The 17,865-nt window shown below is 42.3% G+C and overlaps 1 protein-coding gene across 2 annotated transcripts; it reads right to left on the bottom strand.

Moving 5' to 3' along the window:
- Positions 1–47: 47 nt before the first annotated feature.
- Positions 48–17,865, bottom strand: LOC105688866. Of its 2 annotated transcripts, XM_012405481.3 has the most exons (7): positions 17,671–17,865; positions 17,052–17,273; positions 14,733–16,265; positions 4,614–4,853; positions 2,995–3,968; positions 2,634–2,916; positions 48–2,533 (listed from the first exon to the last, which is right to left on the bottom strand). In XM_012405481.3, exons 3-7 carry the CDS (start codon positions 16,084–16,086, stop codon positions 2,340–2,342), a joined length of 3,045 nt encoding a protein of 1,014 aa, XP_012260904.2. In that variant the 5' UTR covers positions 16,087–16,265; positions 17,052–17,273; positions 17,671–17,865; the 3' UTR covers positions 48–2,339. The 2 variants fall into 2 exon arrangements, with proteins under 2 accessions (XP_012260904.2, XP_012260905.2); XM_012405482.2 differs by lacking the exons at positions 17,052–17,273; positions 17,671–17,865 and having other exon boundaries at positions 14,733–15,729; positions 15,834–15,973.

The following is a 17,865-nucleotide window of genomic DNA, read 5'->3' as shown; positions in this document are numbered from 1 at the left end:
TATTCATGTGTCATAATAATTACGTAATAAACGGTCATTATTTTTTATAAAGATTGTATTACACTATTTACGTGGACGTTATATTTTCATCTGTAATTTTTCTTTTTCTTCCTATTCATTTTTCGTGCAATCAGCTTTACGCTTATCGATTGACAATTTTGGAAAAACTACGTCTGAGAATGAGTTGCATCGAGAACAAAATTACCCTTAAAATATCATCGGTCCAAATAATTTATAACGTCAATTACATATGCCGTTGACTGATCATCATCGTTTTATTATTAAAAAATTACTTCGTTTGAGCGAAAGTTTATTAATCCTAATTAGTTACGTTTGGTATGTATATAGCAATATGTATGTTATACTCGTATAGTATATAATATAATATTTCACTCGTTTCACCTTGGGGATTCGATTCACATAATAAACTACGTACGATCATATTATTGTTAACTATTGCTAATAAATTCTGCGCGTATAAAATTTTTTCTCGAAATAAAACTTTACGGGGAAGAAAAGTTCAAAGAAAACTAGATAAGGAAACCACTTCAGGACTAGACGCTGAAATTCATTATAGTGTAGAGAAAAAAAAAAAAAAAAAACATCAAACGTGTGGAAGTTATTTCATTTGATCATCGTTTCATATATTGTTTAAAAATTTCATTATAAAATATAAATTTTTTCACCTTTGTATGCTATTATATTTGTCAGTTTTTCTTCGTTTTTGTCATAATCTTATTTCGTTAGTATCTGCTTCGCTATTAAGTTTTTCTATTATTATTAGTATTATTAAAGAAAACAAACAATTTCCATTTTTTTTCTATTCGTCTATCAAGTTTGTAAAAATATTTTTGGGCTTTATCTTTGGGCGAGCTCTGTAATTCTTATTTTTATCATATTCATTTTGCTTGGTTTTTTCATTCTAAGTATATAGCCTACGATTAAAAAATAATTCGATATTACTTAACTTATATTGTAGTTTGGACTTTGGATTTCCTGATCATATACACCGCGATTATCATAGTTATGTATACACGAATACGTGGTTTTCATTATAATTATATACCGTCGTGCAATAAGTATAACTGCACTCTGCGTACACGAATATTAGTCTCATTCCTTCAGGATGTAAATTCTGTCATATTTTAATGAGCGAGAAAATTATCGGATCGATCGTAATCGCGGTTCAGCAAAATCTGTGTGATCATTATTCGATCATTATTCAATTGTAGATCACGATTCACGCGTGTATATGTCGCTGAATCGTAAAATGACTACACATTACAATCATTAATTATTAATTATTACACTTGGTATATCACGTTATATACCGATTTTTCTCATCTATATCTCAATCATATATTGTTATTATAAATATTAAGTTTCATTGCTCATTATATTCGTTTACATACGAGATTTACCGTTTGTCTTATATAATTATATAATAATCGCTGCCTCACATCTACGAATTCTTGTTTTTTGGAAGTTTTTTTTTTTTTATCGCTGCACGTTGTCATATACTACCGAAAATCAAAAGCTTCGCATTATAATTGCCATTTAGTGGTACATGTATTTGTCTGGTCATGGAATCGCGTTTTTTTGTTCGGTGTAAGGTCAACCGAGTGGATGAGAAAAGAAAGAAAAGAATACGAAGAAGAATGTTTAAAATAAGCTGGTCAGCTTCCCATCCGTTATAATATACGAATCCATACTTTTCGTTGCCTAATAAAATTTAATCGATTTAATATGACAGCCGTTTTTTTTTTTATCGCAATACAGTCTACCCTAATAATATTAATAAGAATGATAGCAGTAATCATAATCCCAACAACAATAATAATAATAATAACAACAACAATAGCAGCAACACGTCCTCGATTATCACCAATAATATTACAGCACGGGCAGCAACGATATTGTAATTATCGCATATAAATTATGAAAATCTATAGTTGCGGTGGTATCCGTACGAGCTATATTTCTACAAAAGTTATCGCATGGACCGGAGTGGGAAGCTGGGCTCTGCGAAATTCTCAGAAGACTTATTAGTACGGTATAATCCAAGCTAATTGAGATTATAACGTTCGAAGATAGATTAATACGATATAGTGGATTATAGGTATGTGTAAGATGATTTTTTTAATTTATGATCCAAAGGGAAGATCCGTGTCTCGGAGATATTAAATTTGATTCATTGTTTCTTCTCCCTTCGTTCAACTATTGATATGGTTGCGCCTACGATTAGCTTAGATTTCCTTACGACGTATTTTTATTATCATAACGTTTCGATAATGAGTCGATGATTTTTGCTCTTATGATTATAATAATGACGATAACGATTAGTTTACAGCCTGCTGCAGAGGCGCGGCGGCTACCGTTGGCGTCAGGGTCAGAGACTCCTTTTTACGCCTAGAAACACGACGACCGATGTGCAGGACCACGTCTCCAGCTTTGACCGATTTAAATTCAGCGATTGCCTCGGCATGCGTCATTCCGTGTAGAGGTTTCGAATTGATCGACAGTATTTCGTCACCTGCAAAGATTTTTTTTTTTTTTTTTTTAAATTCGAGAGACTTGAAATATTAAGGAGCGACGAAGCGATTCAGGTGGACTAAAAATAGATTCGTTCTTACCTTCCTTCACCGTCCCCAGGTCAGACGCTTGTCCGTTGGAGAAAATCGTTTTTACGTATATTCCCATGTTACCTTTAGGGCTGTCGGTACCCCCAACGATGCTAAAGCCCAAACCTTTGTGTCCAGGACCTTTTAGGAACCTGGCCGTCATTATTGTAAAAGACACTCCGCCCTTTCCGGGCCTGGGCAGTGTGCAAAATCTCGACTCCTCGCCCTCGAGATTCTCCTCTATGTCCTCAAGTTCCGAGTCGGTGTTCAAGCCTTCGTCGGTGTCCTGAACACCCTGGAAAGAGAAATAACGAAGGTGTGACGAGTCGGGTGAAATTTCGAATTCGGGCGAGTGAAATTCTTTCGCACTCACTTGCCAAACCTTGAGGCCCGTCCCCGAAGAATTGGGAATGTTCGCAACGCTTCTGCTGTTCAGTCTCCTGGCGTTCTTTTTCCCAGGACTTCTGCTAGCCCCCAAACTCGCCGGTCCGTCTTCATGGAATCCCAATGCTCCTGAAGACCCCGTGGTATCTTGGGTAGCCGAGTAATTACTACCGGATACTTGTCCCCCGATTTTAAATTCCGTCGTTCTCTTGCGCGGAGCGACCCTGGGGATGTGAACGCTCTCGTAGCTCGAATCGGAGTGATTTCTAGTTTTTTGATTGAGATTCTTCTGGAAGTGGACGTTCTCGTACGAGTGGTGATCTCTCGACTCCGAGTGACTTCGGGCCAAGGTGACTCCGGATCTTTCGGAAAATACGCGATCGCCGACGATCTCTCCGTCCGGAGTTCCCCTCGATCTGTGAAGGGATCTTTGAAAGTGGAAATTCTCGTAGCTAGGGTCGCCTCGGTGTCCTTCTCTGTTCTCCGAGTTACTCCTGTGTAGAGCGCCGCGCGAATTTCTACCGAAAGCCACGTTTTCATATCCAATTTCTTTACGATCCTGATGATTAGATTCGACCAGCGAAAAATTCTGCGAACTGTGATTGCTCGTATTTTGCGATGCGTAATTGAAACAACTCTTGGCAGCGTTGGGACTTTTGCACTGTGCGGGTGAATTTGGCGCGCTGATCTCGGTCAGAGTTTCCAAATTGTCGTGAAAGGGGTAAGGGGGAAGAGACATGGGCCCATCTTCGCCTTCGGAATGATAATTTTCACTCGGAAATCCTTGACTACTTGCCGAAGTGCTCAAAAGCGGGCTAGGAACGTAAAAATTTGAAGCGGTATTGTCTTTGGCCGGAAATACCTCCGTCACGCTTAGTGCCTTTCGCTTTCGTATGCCGGCGTTTATTTTGCTGAACTTACTACGGAGTACTTGTTGGATGTCGGACAAGCCTTTAGAGGTACCTGCGACAGAAAAATAAAAAAAAAAAGAGAAAATCATTTCATGCTTCCAAGAGTACAAAACCATTTAGAAGGAGATAATTGAAATCGAGTTGTTCGGAGGAACATCGTTCGGAGTTATATCAATTTCCGGAGTCGTTATCCCTGCGGAGTAAATTCACCACCCCCCCTTTCCTCCTCCCTCGAACTCCACATGACTCATTCCGCCGTGCCGCGATTTCAGCATTTCAAACCTCTGCGCAGATATCGCGGCAAACTAACTCCGGATATATTGGTCAGTATTTATTTACAACCAACGATACGAGTTTTCAGGCAATCTAATCGTCGGGCGTCGTACTCGCGTGCAGCGTTACAGTCTCGCGGAGATAGTGAAATTAGTCATCGCGAGTACTGGTTTTGTTTGGTACCCCATGACACTCCTTACAATTTACATAAAGCAATGTTTATTTGTTTCTTTAGTCAGTTCGAGTCGGAGATGATGGTGAACTAAATACCGTCCGTTACTTGTAATACTCAATGCCGTCATGCGGTATATGAAATACGCAGCGTACAATACCTGTGAGAAAAAAACCTTGCGATAGGAAATCATATACATAGGTGTGGAATATAATGAGCGATTATGCACAGTTTGACGTAAACAATGCTAACCTGGTAGCCTTAGAGAACTAGTTTGCAGTAACTTCTTGGGTGACGATCCTTCCTGAAGCGATTTAGCCGCCGGAGAAACCTCGCGGCTAGTCGGCGTCGATCTGACGGCATGTATGACGCCGGCACGCGCGGTTCCACCTTGAATAAGAGCTTCTTGTGGCTCCGGAATTTCTTGGACCGAACATCTTCGCCTGAGTTTCCGCCACCGCTGACTGATGCTCTTGTTCCACAAGTTGATATCTGGAAAAGAATTTTTTCAAATAAATCGTTCCGTTTCATCGGACGACGGAAAATCATCCGGGAAATATACGTATATACTCTACACTCCATCGTCCACGTATCTAAAGTCGAATGAAAGTGTGGCAAACTATGTGCTAAGGTTTTCAAAAACTGACGATAATAATAATCACGTGTAGAATTCTTCGAGGTAGAGACCCGGCATTATATGGAGATCGGATATCGCGACGGTATGCGAATATTACGGAATCCCACGCGAAAATCGTTGTTAGGCTTGGAATTTTTACGTGACGGTTAATATACCGCGACTTATGCAAATGCATTGTAACGATACCGAGAATAGAATCCTACGTACACCACAGGCAGCAAAAGTTGGAACGACTTTTTTCGCGCCAGGGTTTACCTGTACGCTATAGTATGCAGAAGAATCTAACGACCAGAGTCTGCCTATTATAGGAAGAACGTTACCTACGCAAAGGTTTTTCAAGTTTCGTGGGACGGACCATTCGAGGAGAGAGAATTGTTTATTTGAAAAAAATATATTCAATAAAAATTACAATTCAGTATCGTTTCCATATCCAGATCCAACCATTCCCTTATATTTTTACAAGGGTTATTCTTGGGTTCATGTTTTCAGAACCGTTCGTAGCGCTCGGGGTGCCCCGTCGCCCTTGTGTAAGAACTGGGGGTCGAAAAATTGTTTCCCTCCCCCTCCGCCCCTTTCGGGTTTAGTAGCCTGGGATTTTTTCTCCTATTGTTACGGACGAGCTGTATAGGTCGCATACCCTCGGTATGGGGTGGCCGAATCCGTGTCAGTATCTTCTTTTTGAATTTTTACTCAGAGAAAAAATTCTGACAATGAATATTTTTTTTAGATTTATAGTTCCTTCGGAACACTCCGCACCTGCGATATTGTCATCGCTGTTATTCACTACGACCATTTCCGGGGCACAGATTTCAATTGTAAATCAATCGATGCACGATAACGAGACAGTGCATAACATGAGATACCAGTAATTGCGTCATGGAAATAAATTAGCGAAATTAGAACTGAAAAATAAACGATTCGCTTCTCTCAGCTCCGGTTTTTCGCTTATCATATTAGGCTTTTTGAGTAATTTTACGAACTGATCCAGTTTTTTCAATCCTTATGTAGAAAAACGGGGTTGCCGTATACTTTCACTTTTTGCATTTGACATTATCGTTGGTTTTATCAACTGAAATACAAAATTCGACGATCCACAATTTCAGGGGTATTTATTTCATCTACAAGAAAAATTTCGATAGTTTATAATCATTAGGGTCCAGCGCCATTTGCAGTTCCAGGCGAAAGAGTTCGAGGTAAAAATATGCAAAGCCGATAATAATGGCGAGCATTTTGCCAAAGCAAATGTCCCAGTTTTAAAAAATCATCTCGAATCACCGTTCATCGCAAACATTTTTTCGTTCAATTTTATTCTCCGTCCTGATCATTGACTCCCGACCGTTCTCAGCTTGGCTGTATGCTGCAGCTTCGCGGTTCGGTACCTGCGGAACTCACCGGCCGTGGACTGTACAACCGATCAAAAAACCAAGCTCATCGCTGTACGTTTAAAAAAACGAAGAGTACGCGTTATAATCGAGCGGACCGTCTAATGGAAAAACTGATTAAATGCAACAGAAAAAAAACAACAACAACAACAACAAAATATGCAGAAAGGAAACGCCGGTACGGAGCGCACACTGCACTTCACCGCACACTGCACACGACGTGGTCGTTCGCTGCCGGCAAACCGCGTTCGCGAGCACGGGGTAAAAAATGTGTGGAAAAAGGAAAAATGGAAAAATATATTAAAAAAAAAAAAAAAAAAAAAAAAAACAGAAAGGGGGGGAGAGGGGGGGAAAAGAGAAGAAAAAAATTATTGTTTCACTGCTCTCGGGTACGGGGCGATTCAACACGCCGCGGATACGCACTGCACGCGGTCTGGGCACGCACTGAGGCATGGTGTGTAGTGGCCCTCGTGTGTACGGCGCGTGTTTTGTGGTATTCGTATCGTGTGTTCAAATACGCTAATACGAATACTCGCGGTCATGGATATATAAGTACGCCGTTTGCGATGTACCATCTTTGATTGTGTTGAATTTTTTTTTTTTTGTCGTTTTCTAAAGGTCCCCAGTCACCGTCAGACGTAGCCGAATGCAAAACTTGTACCCCTACTCGGATCCACGCGAGAACACCGCAGCGTGGGATGTTGCGTTGGACCGTAAGTGCGAACCTATGTGAGAATCGAACGTGTGGAAGCCGATTTTATTTCGGTTGGGATATGAACGCGTACACGTATAATAAGCGGTACGCGTACCGCACGAGGAGGGAGAAATTTTTCGCACGCGCCCAAGGTCCTGTGGGAAATACACGACCAACCCCCTAATACAAAATTAACAATGGAGTCTAGACGCGGGAACTGCAGGGGCCGCATGTGAAACACACGGTGTAAAATCAACGGGGACACGGATTCGCACCGGTAATCATCCGACGTTCTCTTTTTTGATTCGAAAAAGAAATTCAACGGCGTACACCGGAGTACTATTCTTGGGCGTTGCGAGAACGTGTGCAAATTTTTACTCCGGTCATGCCAATCGTCTGTAGAGATAAAGAGAAGATCGCGGAGCGTTGATCGATCGACTATAAATATATTTTCCTATATATTTACAAATTATGGATTTATTTATTTATTTTTTTTTTATTTTTTTTTTTGTCTGACGCGTGCATCATCGCAGCGTCACGTGAGAAGAAGGGGCGAACGTGCTGCATGAAAAAGCGAAGCTCACATACCGAGTATATATATATATGTATATTTATATTAGAGACGAACATTTCTAACCGCCATGTGTGTGGGTTATGATAAGTGACACACGTGCCCGTAGTCGGGGCCCGGGCCCTCACTCCCTCTCCCTGCGGGTCGGGCACGGGCATGAGCTCAATCCAAGAGAATGTTTGTTTCATAGCCCATTGTAAGTTTGGCAGTGCCGTAGCCGTACTCCATTGTACCCGGTGTAGAATCGAATAAATCGAGGAGAACGGAGGATTCTGAATGGATCGTAAAAAAAACGATGTTCGAAATTCTCAAAAAAGCTCACAGAATTGTAATCGAAGTAAGGAGTAGGGGAGTTGTTCGAAACAAAGAAATTGAACGAGATGCATCGACACGTCGGAAATAAAGTTGAGGGAAAATTTTCTTTTGTACCGTGTGTATATGCTAGAAAAGGTTGTAGCTAGGAATCCGTCCTCTGACTCGGGGCGATAAATTACAACAAGTTATTGCACATGGCCCAAGGCGTGCGCGCGTATATATGTGTATATATATATATATCTATATGTACGTGTTATAATCGTGTGTAGTCTAGACTCAAGAACGTGTAGGGTTTAAAGTACGCATACGTAAAGTGCGTGCGTCATGCGCGGACGAGCGAACGAGGCTGTACACCACTTTCTTTGGGACTTATAGAAAGAATATGGTCCCCGATGCAGGGGCCATCTGAGACTCCGAAAAAGGGGACCGGAAAACACTACAACTTTTGAGATAAGAAAACTGTACAAATATACAGAATCTCCAGAGTTCCTCCTCGTTCTTTTCTTCCCTCCTGCGGTCTGAACGCCTTCCTACTTTTTCAGATTTTTCGAGGACTCGAAATCGTGTATACATACATACGAAAATTTGTCGACCCTATTAAATTAGAAGGAAGAATTTTTCGTCGAACGAGCGATCGCAACAGCGCACCAAAGTTCGGAAATATACCGGCGTGTGTCTACTGCGCCGCTAATGACGAATAATAATAGGCGTAAATTCAGCCCCTTCGAGTTTCTCGATAGCGAAGAGGAAATGCTAATACGTAACACCGAACGAACGGGAGACTGACAATGAGTGGAGGTAGCGGCTGCGGTGTACCTTATGCACCACGCGGTGTTTCCGAAGTAGCTTCAGGTACACAGAAACCCCATTGTTTCTAGTCATTGTCCGAGTATCTCGTTCCCAAGAGGCTTTCGACGACTCGTGGTGTATTTATTAGCGGGTTGGAGAAATCCATTGTTTGAAATTGTTATTGGGAATTTCCAGGAGAATGAAAATTCGTCGTTTCGCATCGTCGCCGGATCATCGAATTCTTAATTGGAATGCAAGAAAGTCGCTCGAATTTTTCAATTATACACTCGTACGAAAGCGCAGGTGTTTTTTCCGACGCGTAGAGAGAGAGAGAGAGACCTTGAAATGCATCGGCACACGGGCGCACGAGCATCTCATTAAAGGTGCGGCTTCAAAGTTACCTCCGGTAAACATCGTCGCGGTTACAATAATGAAGAACGTCGATCATCGCGCGATCGCTTGCGAAATCGAGGGCGTGGTACTCGAATAGTCGTACGTCGAGGCGGCAATTTTATCCGAACGATTACAGCCCGCGATCAAATTCAAGCAAACGTTCGTTCGGTCGGCTAGCAGTTCCGAATGTTGAGAACCGCTATTGCAATTAGAAGCAGCGATGCGTACATTACACGTACGTAGGACGTGTACGTGTATATATGTATACACCATACAGCGAATACCCATCGTCAGCCATTGTCCGGGCGTACGTACAGTTAGTCGCGATTATATTTATCACCAACACACACGACGGAATTTCATTTAAACCTCTGCAATTGCAGCGGCAACGAAATACATCCACTTCGCGCTCATCCGGTGTCCGTGATCCGTAGTGAAATAAAATAAACTGAATCGCGATAAATCGAAACGATGTTAACGGAGGGATCTTCTTCAACGCGCGAATTGGAAAACTTTTAGACCCTGAATACAAACGAACCGAAAATCTCAATGTTCAGCCAACACCTTGATTGTCCCGAAGCGACGACGCATGGCTTGTAAGAAATTTTCGGACCTCCTCAGGGGTTAACGATTAACTTTTCTGTCCTCATAGGATTCCGAATAACGCGAATGTCGATTTGTTAGCGAATCAGGTGTAAAAAATTCTACCGATGTTATAAAAAAAATTAATATTTGTAATTACAAATCCTCGTACGTATAATTACGTAATAATGAAATCATAACCAGCAGAATGTGTGTATAAAAAAATTTATATAATGTATACATTACACCTCTACGTGCATATAACGCTTCTATATGTGTATGAATTATTTATCCTTGTCATTATTATTATAGGCATGGTATTTAATCGAGGAAATATATGATCCGTAATACGGTATTCATTAAGGCGTATGCTGCAACGTCGCCGAATAACTAGCCACGGTATATATATGTATACAGATGAAACATATATACTTCGTCTATAATAAAACACATACTGTACACATAAACGCGAGCCAAAGAAAAAGAACACGTAGAAGATGAGCTGATAAAGAGAAATGTCCAAGTTGAATGTACACGCTGCACACGAATCCTCCGTATACTTACAATATACGTTCGTATGCGCGTATGTATAGATGAAAGAAAAGCACATACGCGTGTGTGAATATGTATATATCGGTAGCTGCGGTATAAGTAATTGTCACATGTGCATTTCTCACGATTATATGCACGCGTCTTTTTAAAGCCCCGCGTACACCATTACAAGGGGGTATTATAAATATAAGTACGCGAAGAAAAAAAAATTATATATTACGCGCGCGAAGTGTACGTAGGTGGTATAATAACACGTACCTACTTACTTACGTACCTAGTATATCCATGGTGAATTATTTTATTTCATTTTTTTTTCCTTTCTTTCTTCGTTACTCGCGTAGTACGTAAGTGCAGCATAACAAGTGTCAGGGGTCGCTGACACTAAAGACTTTACAGTTTATAGTTGACGACACAAGTTTCAAATGAGATGGACACTCTTGTGTATACATATATTACGGAACGTACGTACATGCGAAGCTCGCGTTATATCGCGTTACCATTACGTATAGGTTCTTCCGTATTTTAAATTAGAGAATCTAGACGGTCGTCTGACCCCGGCCCGTGTAAATTTTCACCTCGTTATTTCATGGGGGTTTCTTCGATAGCGCGGGCAAAGTTTCCCAACTTTTTTTTTTTTGTTTCTCTCTGTTTTTTTTTTTTCTCCGAGCACGTACAACGCGGAACCTGCGTGAATCGATCAACTATTTTTATACCCGGTAGCCCGCATATCAGACACTGTCCGCACCTGGACTATTTACTTTTGTTTCCTAATTATACCTATGTACATACTACGTGTGTATATATAAAGGATATGTATTCACATAATCCTTCCATACAACCTTCGCACATGTGGTCGAAATATTATACGTAAGGTATTAACCATCATCACCCCTATTTCATAGACGGATAATTGCGTATGCGATGCCTGGAGACAAAAAAAAAAAAAAAAAAAAAAACAACAAAAAAAAAACCTTCCATCCGTTTGAAAATTGAACTTAATGAGCTATGAATACGTATGCTATCGGGTAGGTATCCCACAGAAAATGGGTTAATCTATTATGCATGTGAAGTGGAAGTAGTTTTATAAGTTGGGTAAATGAAAATTGAATTATACATATATTTCGGTGTACACGTAGTATGCAATGACCCCTTTGGTATCAGAGTCTTAATTTATTAACCCATGCGGCTTTGTGGTATATATGTATAGTTCCCGTATTATGACGTCATCGCTAAGGATGACCCCCATAATAATTTAAAGAGACACTTAATACTTGTGATTATAAGATGTGTACCGCTGAAGAGCGTGTCGTACGTGAATTTCTCTCGTATGGTATACGCGCGTGTGTATACCATACCTACTCGTCAGTTCGTTAACACGATGATTGAGAACCTTATTTCTACCGAGAAATGACAATTAGAAGGTAAATAAGACCAATTACACCGAAGAGCGCATATGAGTGTGACCAAAAAAAAAAAAAAAATTCGAATACTCCTTATCCCGACCTCGTGAGATATGTCAAATGAAACATAACTGATCAAGTATAATTATCTCCTCTTTCGCTTTAATTGACTTTCTTTTCTTCTTCTTTTTTTCTGCCTTCTTTACAAAGAAAGGGCGTAGCCTGAAATTCATTGAAAGGAAAAAGAGAAAATAGTAAAAATAGAGAAATAAAAAAAAAAAAAAGAAAAGAAAATTGTATAAAATAGAATCCATATGATGTATATGGCGATATTCGTGTTCACTAATATGTTAATGGCAGTTCACGTGACGTGGTCATACGTGCGTAAAGGGGATGCTGCTCCGCTTTTTCTGATGACGAAATCGGTTTTTCAAAGGTTTCTTTTTTATTGAATATGTTTTTTTTTTTTTTTGCCGTTTGTTTTTCATCCTACCATTCTTGCACACACGTTTCCTTTTTTCATTCTTTCGACTTGAACGCGCTCTCTTTATCTCATGGGGTCTGCAGCGGGGCGATAAGCCGCTTCGAGGCGTCTGTACTGTCCCGTAATGTTCATTTTCTCTGATTACATGCATACACATATATATATATATATACTCATGAGTGTTACACGGTGCATGTGAGCCGCACCGCGCTACGCACAGCGGCGTGACTACTGCTGCTGCTGCAGCAGCACCGAAACGCGCTTCTCTCTATCCGTTTCTGTTTCAAGAAACACGCTGTTTCAACACCGTCGAAACTGGAAGGAAAAACTAAAGCTAAATCAGATTCGTCGATTCGAAGGATTGATTATACCGCAGACGTCTCATGTACTCTAAGAGGTGTAAGAACGTCGAGACCGCACGCACACCGTTTTGTCATCTCGAATGAAAAAACGAAGCGAAAAGTGTCTCGCTCAAACCGAGGCTACGAAGTTCGTGCGTAAGAAAGATATATTTTTCTCACCCTTAGAATCACAGACATCGCACAAGACCATTTCCGGAATTTGAAACGCTGCACACTTGATACTCTTGCGATTAGAAGTTCGAGCGAATTGTCATGGTAATATTTGAAAAATTCGATGTTCGATCGACAATTTTCTCAACGCACCAGACGACTTTGTCGTAGTCGAATATGTCGATGAAAAATTGAACAGGTAAAAAAATCGCGCTCTACGCTCGAACGATTGTTATCCCTCTATCCGTCCGTCCGTACGCATAGGTACGTGCATACGTACGTGCGCTGGTAATAACGTGTCACCGGTTTGTCCGCGGCGTGTTAACGGTTTGACAGCTACGTTTGTACTGTCGTGAACATCAGACATATGGAGTTCGGTAGTGGGGAGGAGGGATTTCATTGTGGCGTTGAATATAGTAAAGTTGGATGGGGAGGAGGAGGCGAGAGCACCGGGATCAATATTAGGGCGTAGACTGAAGGGATGCTGGGCCTCCGGAGCAAGGAACGCGCGCGAGGAAGATCGCGGCTGGAGGGCGCCGGTAAAACCGGGATACGGGAAATGGGGGAGGAAAGAGGAATGAGGAAAGAGGAGGGTCGGGGAGGAGGGAGGAGAGAAGAAGAAGACGCCGGGGTGCGAGGAACCCGCGAGAATCGTCGCGACAAAGAAAACCGGAAGCCGCACAGCGGCACAGGGCGACTCCGGCCGCTCGCGGAGCTCTGGGGGAAATGTGAATTCTGAGAAAAATTGATCGAACCCAGAGACAAAAAGGAGAAAAAACGAGAATATAATATCTTCCCGAAAAATTGAGTGCCTTTTTATCCCGCGTCGTAACGTACCGTAATTTCGGGATCAATTCCAGGAGAGGATATCGAAGGAATATCCGGCGGATATTGGAGGGATGCAAATTCGGGGAAACTACTATCGGATCGGATGAAACTTTTATAGGGAGGGAAATCAGTTTAATCCGTATCGAAGCCGGAATGTGTAGGAAAAAAAAAACGGCGAGAATGTGCAGTTGCAGGACGCATGTTGTATCTGCACAGCTGACGATGTGAATCTTACCACAGGGATTCATTGCTACGTGTTTTATCGTGAGCTTTGATTTTTATCTGTCGAGTGGAACTCGAGTTCCAGATTCACCGGTTATCAGTCTGAAACTATCTAGAGCACCGTAGCACTCCTCAGCGGTGATAAGACACGTTCGTCTAGATGCTAATCAAATTTGAAGATAGAAAGAAAAAAATAACGTTGCGCCTCTACTTTGAAAATCATGTTTTCCAATCCGATTAATCGCCGCTCGTTTCACATGCAATTATTCACGATGACGGAAAAACCGATCTTCGACAAATTGGCTTCAACTTGAAACACGAGTTTGGTATCCTGTAACAATGTTTTTTTTTTCTTTTTTTTTTCTCTTTTTTCACGGCAAATCCTGAGTTAACGGGTAAACGGTAGTTAATTACACCTAACAACGAGATGCACGAACACTCTATACATATACATGACGGTTATTAGCATCAGGAAGAAAAAAAAGTAGGTGCATTATCCGAACTGGTTCTCTACTTCCAATTAGATGCAGACGATAGAGTGAATAATATCGTGATTCTGCACGAGTATTACAGTTAAACTGCACGCGTTCGAAGACACGCGTTCGTATCCGGCGTTCGATGTCGCGAAAATTAAAAATTAGACTCCACCGAACGTTAGAAATGTGCGCGATAGCCGGGAGCCACAGCCATCGTCAACGGCGTCATCCTGGGCTGCACACCCCATCGCAATCCGCAGCGTCGAGCTATAGAGCGATACAGTAACGGCAGTAAATAAACCCATGTGCAACGGCATATGTTAGGGTCTGACACCCTGACCTGGCCCATGGCATAACTAAGTGAGACAGGGTGCAGGAAGACGGTTCAGGGGTAGCGAGACTAAAAATAGGGGGAGCCGATCCCGCAGTCGGCGTTTGTTTCTTCCTCCTCTGGATACGACGAATCGGGGGATCGATTCCGGGCGGAGTTGGACATTTTCGATGAAACGTTTGAAATATCCTAAGTGTATGTACCTTTGTGCTGCTCCTCGTTGTCGGAGTGAAGTTCGACGTCGTGGAGCCTCATGGACTGCACCATACCTCGCCAGACGCTCCGCGGTCTACTTTTCCTCGTACCCAAGTCCTGTTCCAGGTCCGCTATTTGCCGATCGGATTCCTTGAGGAGTCCTTCGAGGATATCGGGCCTCTGAAGGGTCACGTTGCGTTTGTTCGAACCGCCCCTACTATCGGCATTAATTATCGCGGTCTCGGACGACGTAGTTCCGGACTTTTGGCAAGGCTGCTGGTGCAACCTCTCGAAACTCCTTTGCAACGTTTGATCAGCTTCTCTGCAGACGATCGATTCCGATCCCTTGTCCTCCGTCGCCCTCGATTGGTCCCTGTCTTTCCGTTTCCGTACGGGAATTATAGGAATTTCCGGCTTATTGGGCGGCCTGTTGATGACCGCTGGATTGCTCGCAGCGGTTCTGATGATCTGATGTTGCGTTTTTAACGCCTGATGTTTCGGAGGCTTTGAACTTTGCTGCGAGACCTTGGAGCTCGTTAAAACGCTCGGGTGTCTCGGGTCGCTCGTAACCGCGTACTGTTTCTCTTTAGTTTGTCGTTGCTCGTAATTTGTGGAGTAGCTGTCTTGCGTCTTGGATTTGACCAAGTGGTGAGACCGCGTCACTTCCGCTCGTGACTTCGGGACGTCGGAGGTCCGCCTGTACGCTACATCGGGATTATTTTTCAAAGACGACGACGAGACGCGGTTACCGGGCGCATTCAATCCCACCGTTGTTACCGCTCTGCAATTAGCGTATTCGAACATTTGCTGGATCCTCGATATGTCCGATTGAATTTTCACGGGGTCTCGATCGGACGGAGTTACGGCGGTCCTCAGATCGGTCGCTGCCATTTTCGACAGTAATTTTATGTCCGCCACGTTGGCCCTGCAACTTTTTTCGCTCCTCTTCGACGTCGGTGTGTTCCTCAGTCTCTCGAGGTCCCTTAAATTAGCCAGCATCGTACTCTGAGGACGAGAATTTTTCGCGTTCTTAGCGACGTCACTTTCGGACGCTGGTATCGCTATCGAATAAGGTCGTGAATTTTTTTTATTATCGTTGTGATTTTTACCTATCAATTCAATCGGGGTGAGCGAGCGATCGATGAACACGGTCTCCCGGATTTGGTTTATATTTCGTAGCCGCGGGACACCCATTTTTATTTTCGAATCAGATCTGGAGGCAGCTTCGGAATTTCCTTGATGATTGACGCGATCTCCCGTTCGCGACGGAATTCTGGGACCGCTCGATCTGAGCGGAGCCATTCTGACGAGTTTCGGGGCATCCCTGGGGTCGTCGGTTTGCAGAGTACCTCTGTACACCATTTTGCTTCCGGTGTTACAATAATGGGATCTGCTATTTTTCGTTTGTCCTTAAAATTATTCGGTAGACGAGCGTCTACGAGGTGCTTCCCGGAAGTTTATTCAACCGCACACATCAGGAATCTATTCGTTAACACCTCTAGAAGCTGGTTACTGATTTTCGCCCATCACTCGACCGCAACCTGCGAAAAAATCAAGGATCATTGAAATATGCGAGAATTATTGTAAGCGAAACGAGAAATTACAAAACGGGAATAAAGTAGTCCAGATTACGCCACGACACGATAAAATCGATCGGATCTCATGCGTGCCGAAGAATGAAGCCGGAAAAAATGAAGTAAGCTCTGACCGCCGATTTTCCGGATTTCTTTTTCCTTTTTTTTTTTTTTTTTTTTTTTTCTATCAGATCAGGCACGCAAAGCGCGATTCTACGATTCCGGCGGTGTAAAGATGCGACGTTCGAACGTTCGAAATCAACTTTCGAGCTACTCGTGAGACGCGCATTTCATAATAAGTCACATTTATCCAACACTTCCGAAGATTTTTAACTGCATTTCCGAAGGCCAACAAATGTGGGTGGACGCATGTAGGCAGAGTCCCCACCTCGTGTTCCTTATAAGTTGAAACGCCCGCGTAAAAAGCTCGCGCGCGATCGTTGCGTTCGCGGGCGCGTATATTACATATAATACGCAGCTATGTCTCTCCTTTCGTGTTGCAATCGTGCGAATGTAACGTTATGTTAATTTAATAATTTTTTAACAGTAATAATATCGACGCGATTACGAGCGAACAACTAATTTATTCGCATGCATAATTATATCGGCCCGACAATTTCTAAATAATCATACGTCGCGGTCGCGAGCGCGATTCTGTCGTCGGAAATTTTTGACTCTGAGGTATTTTGAAAAAGTGAAAAAATATGCGCGCACAAGTTGTGAAAAAATTGCACAAATTGCATGAATACCCACCGTGAGTTTTACTTGCGAATTGCGGCTGTTGTAGCTGTTCTCCGTTGAATTGCAGCTATGGGTGTTTATATGGGTGTAAATACCTATGTACAGTTTATCCTTTTTTTTATATGCACGAAACTGTATCGCGTTATTCGTTGATGCAGAACGCGGAATATAATTTCCGCGTGCAGATGCTATACGTTTGATTCAACCGTTAGTCGATCATCGACGATCTTTTACCTATAATGGAACAAAATTACGAGAGGTAATTCAACTCCCTATTCAGATTGGCACGTATTTATATACCGCAAGCCGAGCGCTCGTCTACTGTATACATCCGATTTCGTCAGGTGACCAGCAAATTTTACGCGGTGATATTACACCAATAATTTTATAATTTGCGCGTTAATTAATTACCACCGAACATGCCACTGTGTGTACGATACACGTTCGCATGTGGAATATCAAGGGAAAAAAAAGTGAAACTCTGATATTTTTGGTGTTGTATAATTGGGCGAGAAATTAATAATACTCTGAAAGAAATCTGGTGGTAATACGAGTTTGCCAAGTAAAAAAACGAAATGATTAAATAAATAAATGAATAAACGACTGAATGAAAACAAGGATGAAAGAAAACCTCGTCGGCTTGTGAAATCGGTTCGGTCGAATGTTGATCGGGTTTTTTTTTCGGTACAGCGATGCAAACCGTCGGTTCGGTACGTGCGATATATAAACAGGAAATTCGAATTCGTTGAATGCGCGGAGTTGAATGAAACTTCCGTTTTATCCCCAAGGTGTTCGGAGCTTCGCGACGCGATAGACACTGAATGAC

This window comes from Athalia rosae, chromosome 6 (genome assembly GCF_917208135.1).
Source record: "Athalia rosae chromosome 6, iyAthRosa1.1, whole genome shotgun sequence".
NCBI classification, from domain to species: domain Eukaryota; kingdom Metazoa; phylum Arthropoda; class Insecta; order Hymenoptera; family Athaliidae; genus Athalia; species Athalia rosae.
This window is presented reverse-complemented; position numbering and strand designations above follow the sequence as displayed.

Bases quoted from the DNA above. Each gene is read 5' to 3' on its own strand.
- LOC105688866 (XM_012405481.3), bottom strand. From the start codon at position 16,086: ATGGTGTACAGAGGTACTCTGCAAACCGACGACCCCAGGGATGCCCCG. The intron at 3,969-4,613 runs GTTAGCATTGTT...TTTCTGTCGCAG, and splicing joins TAGTTCTCTAAGGCTACCAG to GTACCTCTAAAGGCTTGTCC. The intron at 2,534-2,633 runs GTAAGAACGAAT...AAATCTTTGCAG, and splicing joins CCTGGGGACGGTGAAGGAAG to GTGACGAAATACTGTCGATC.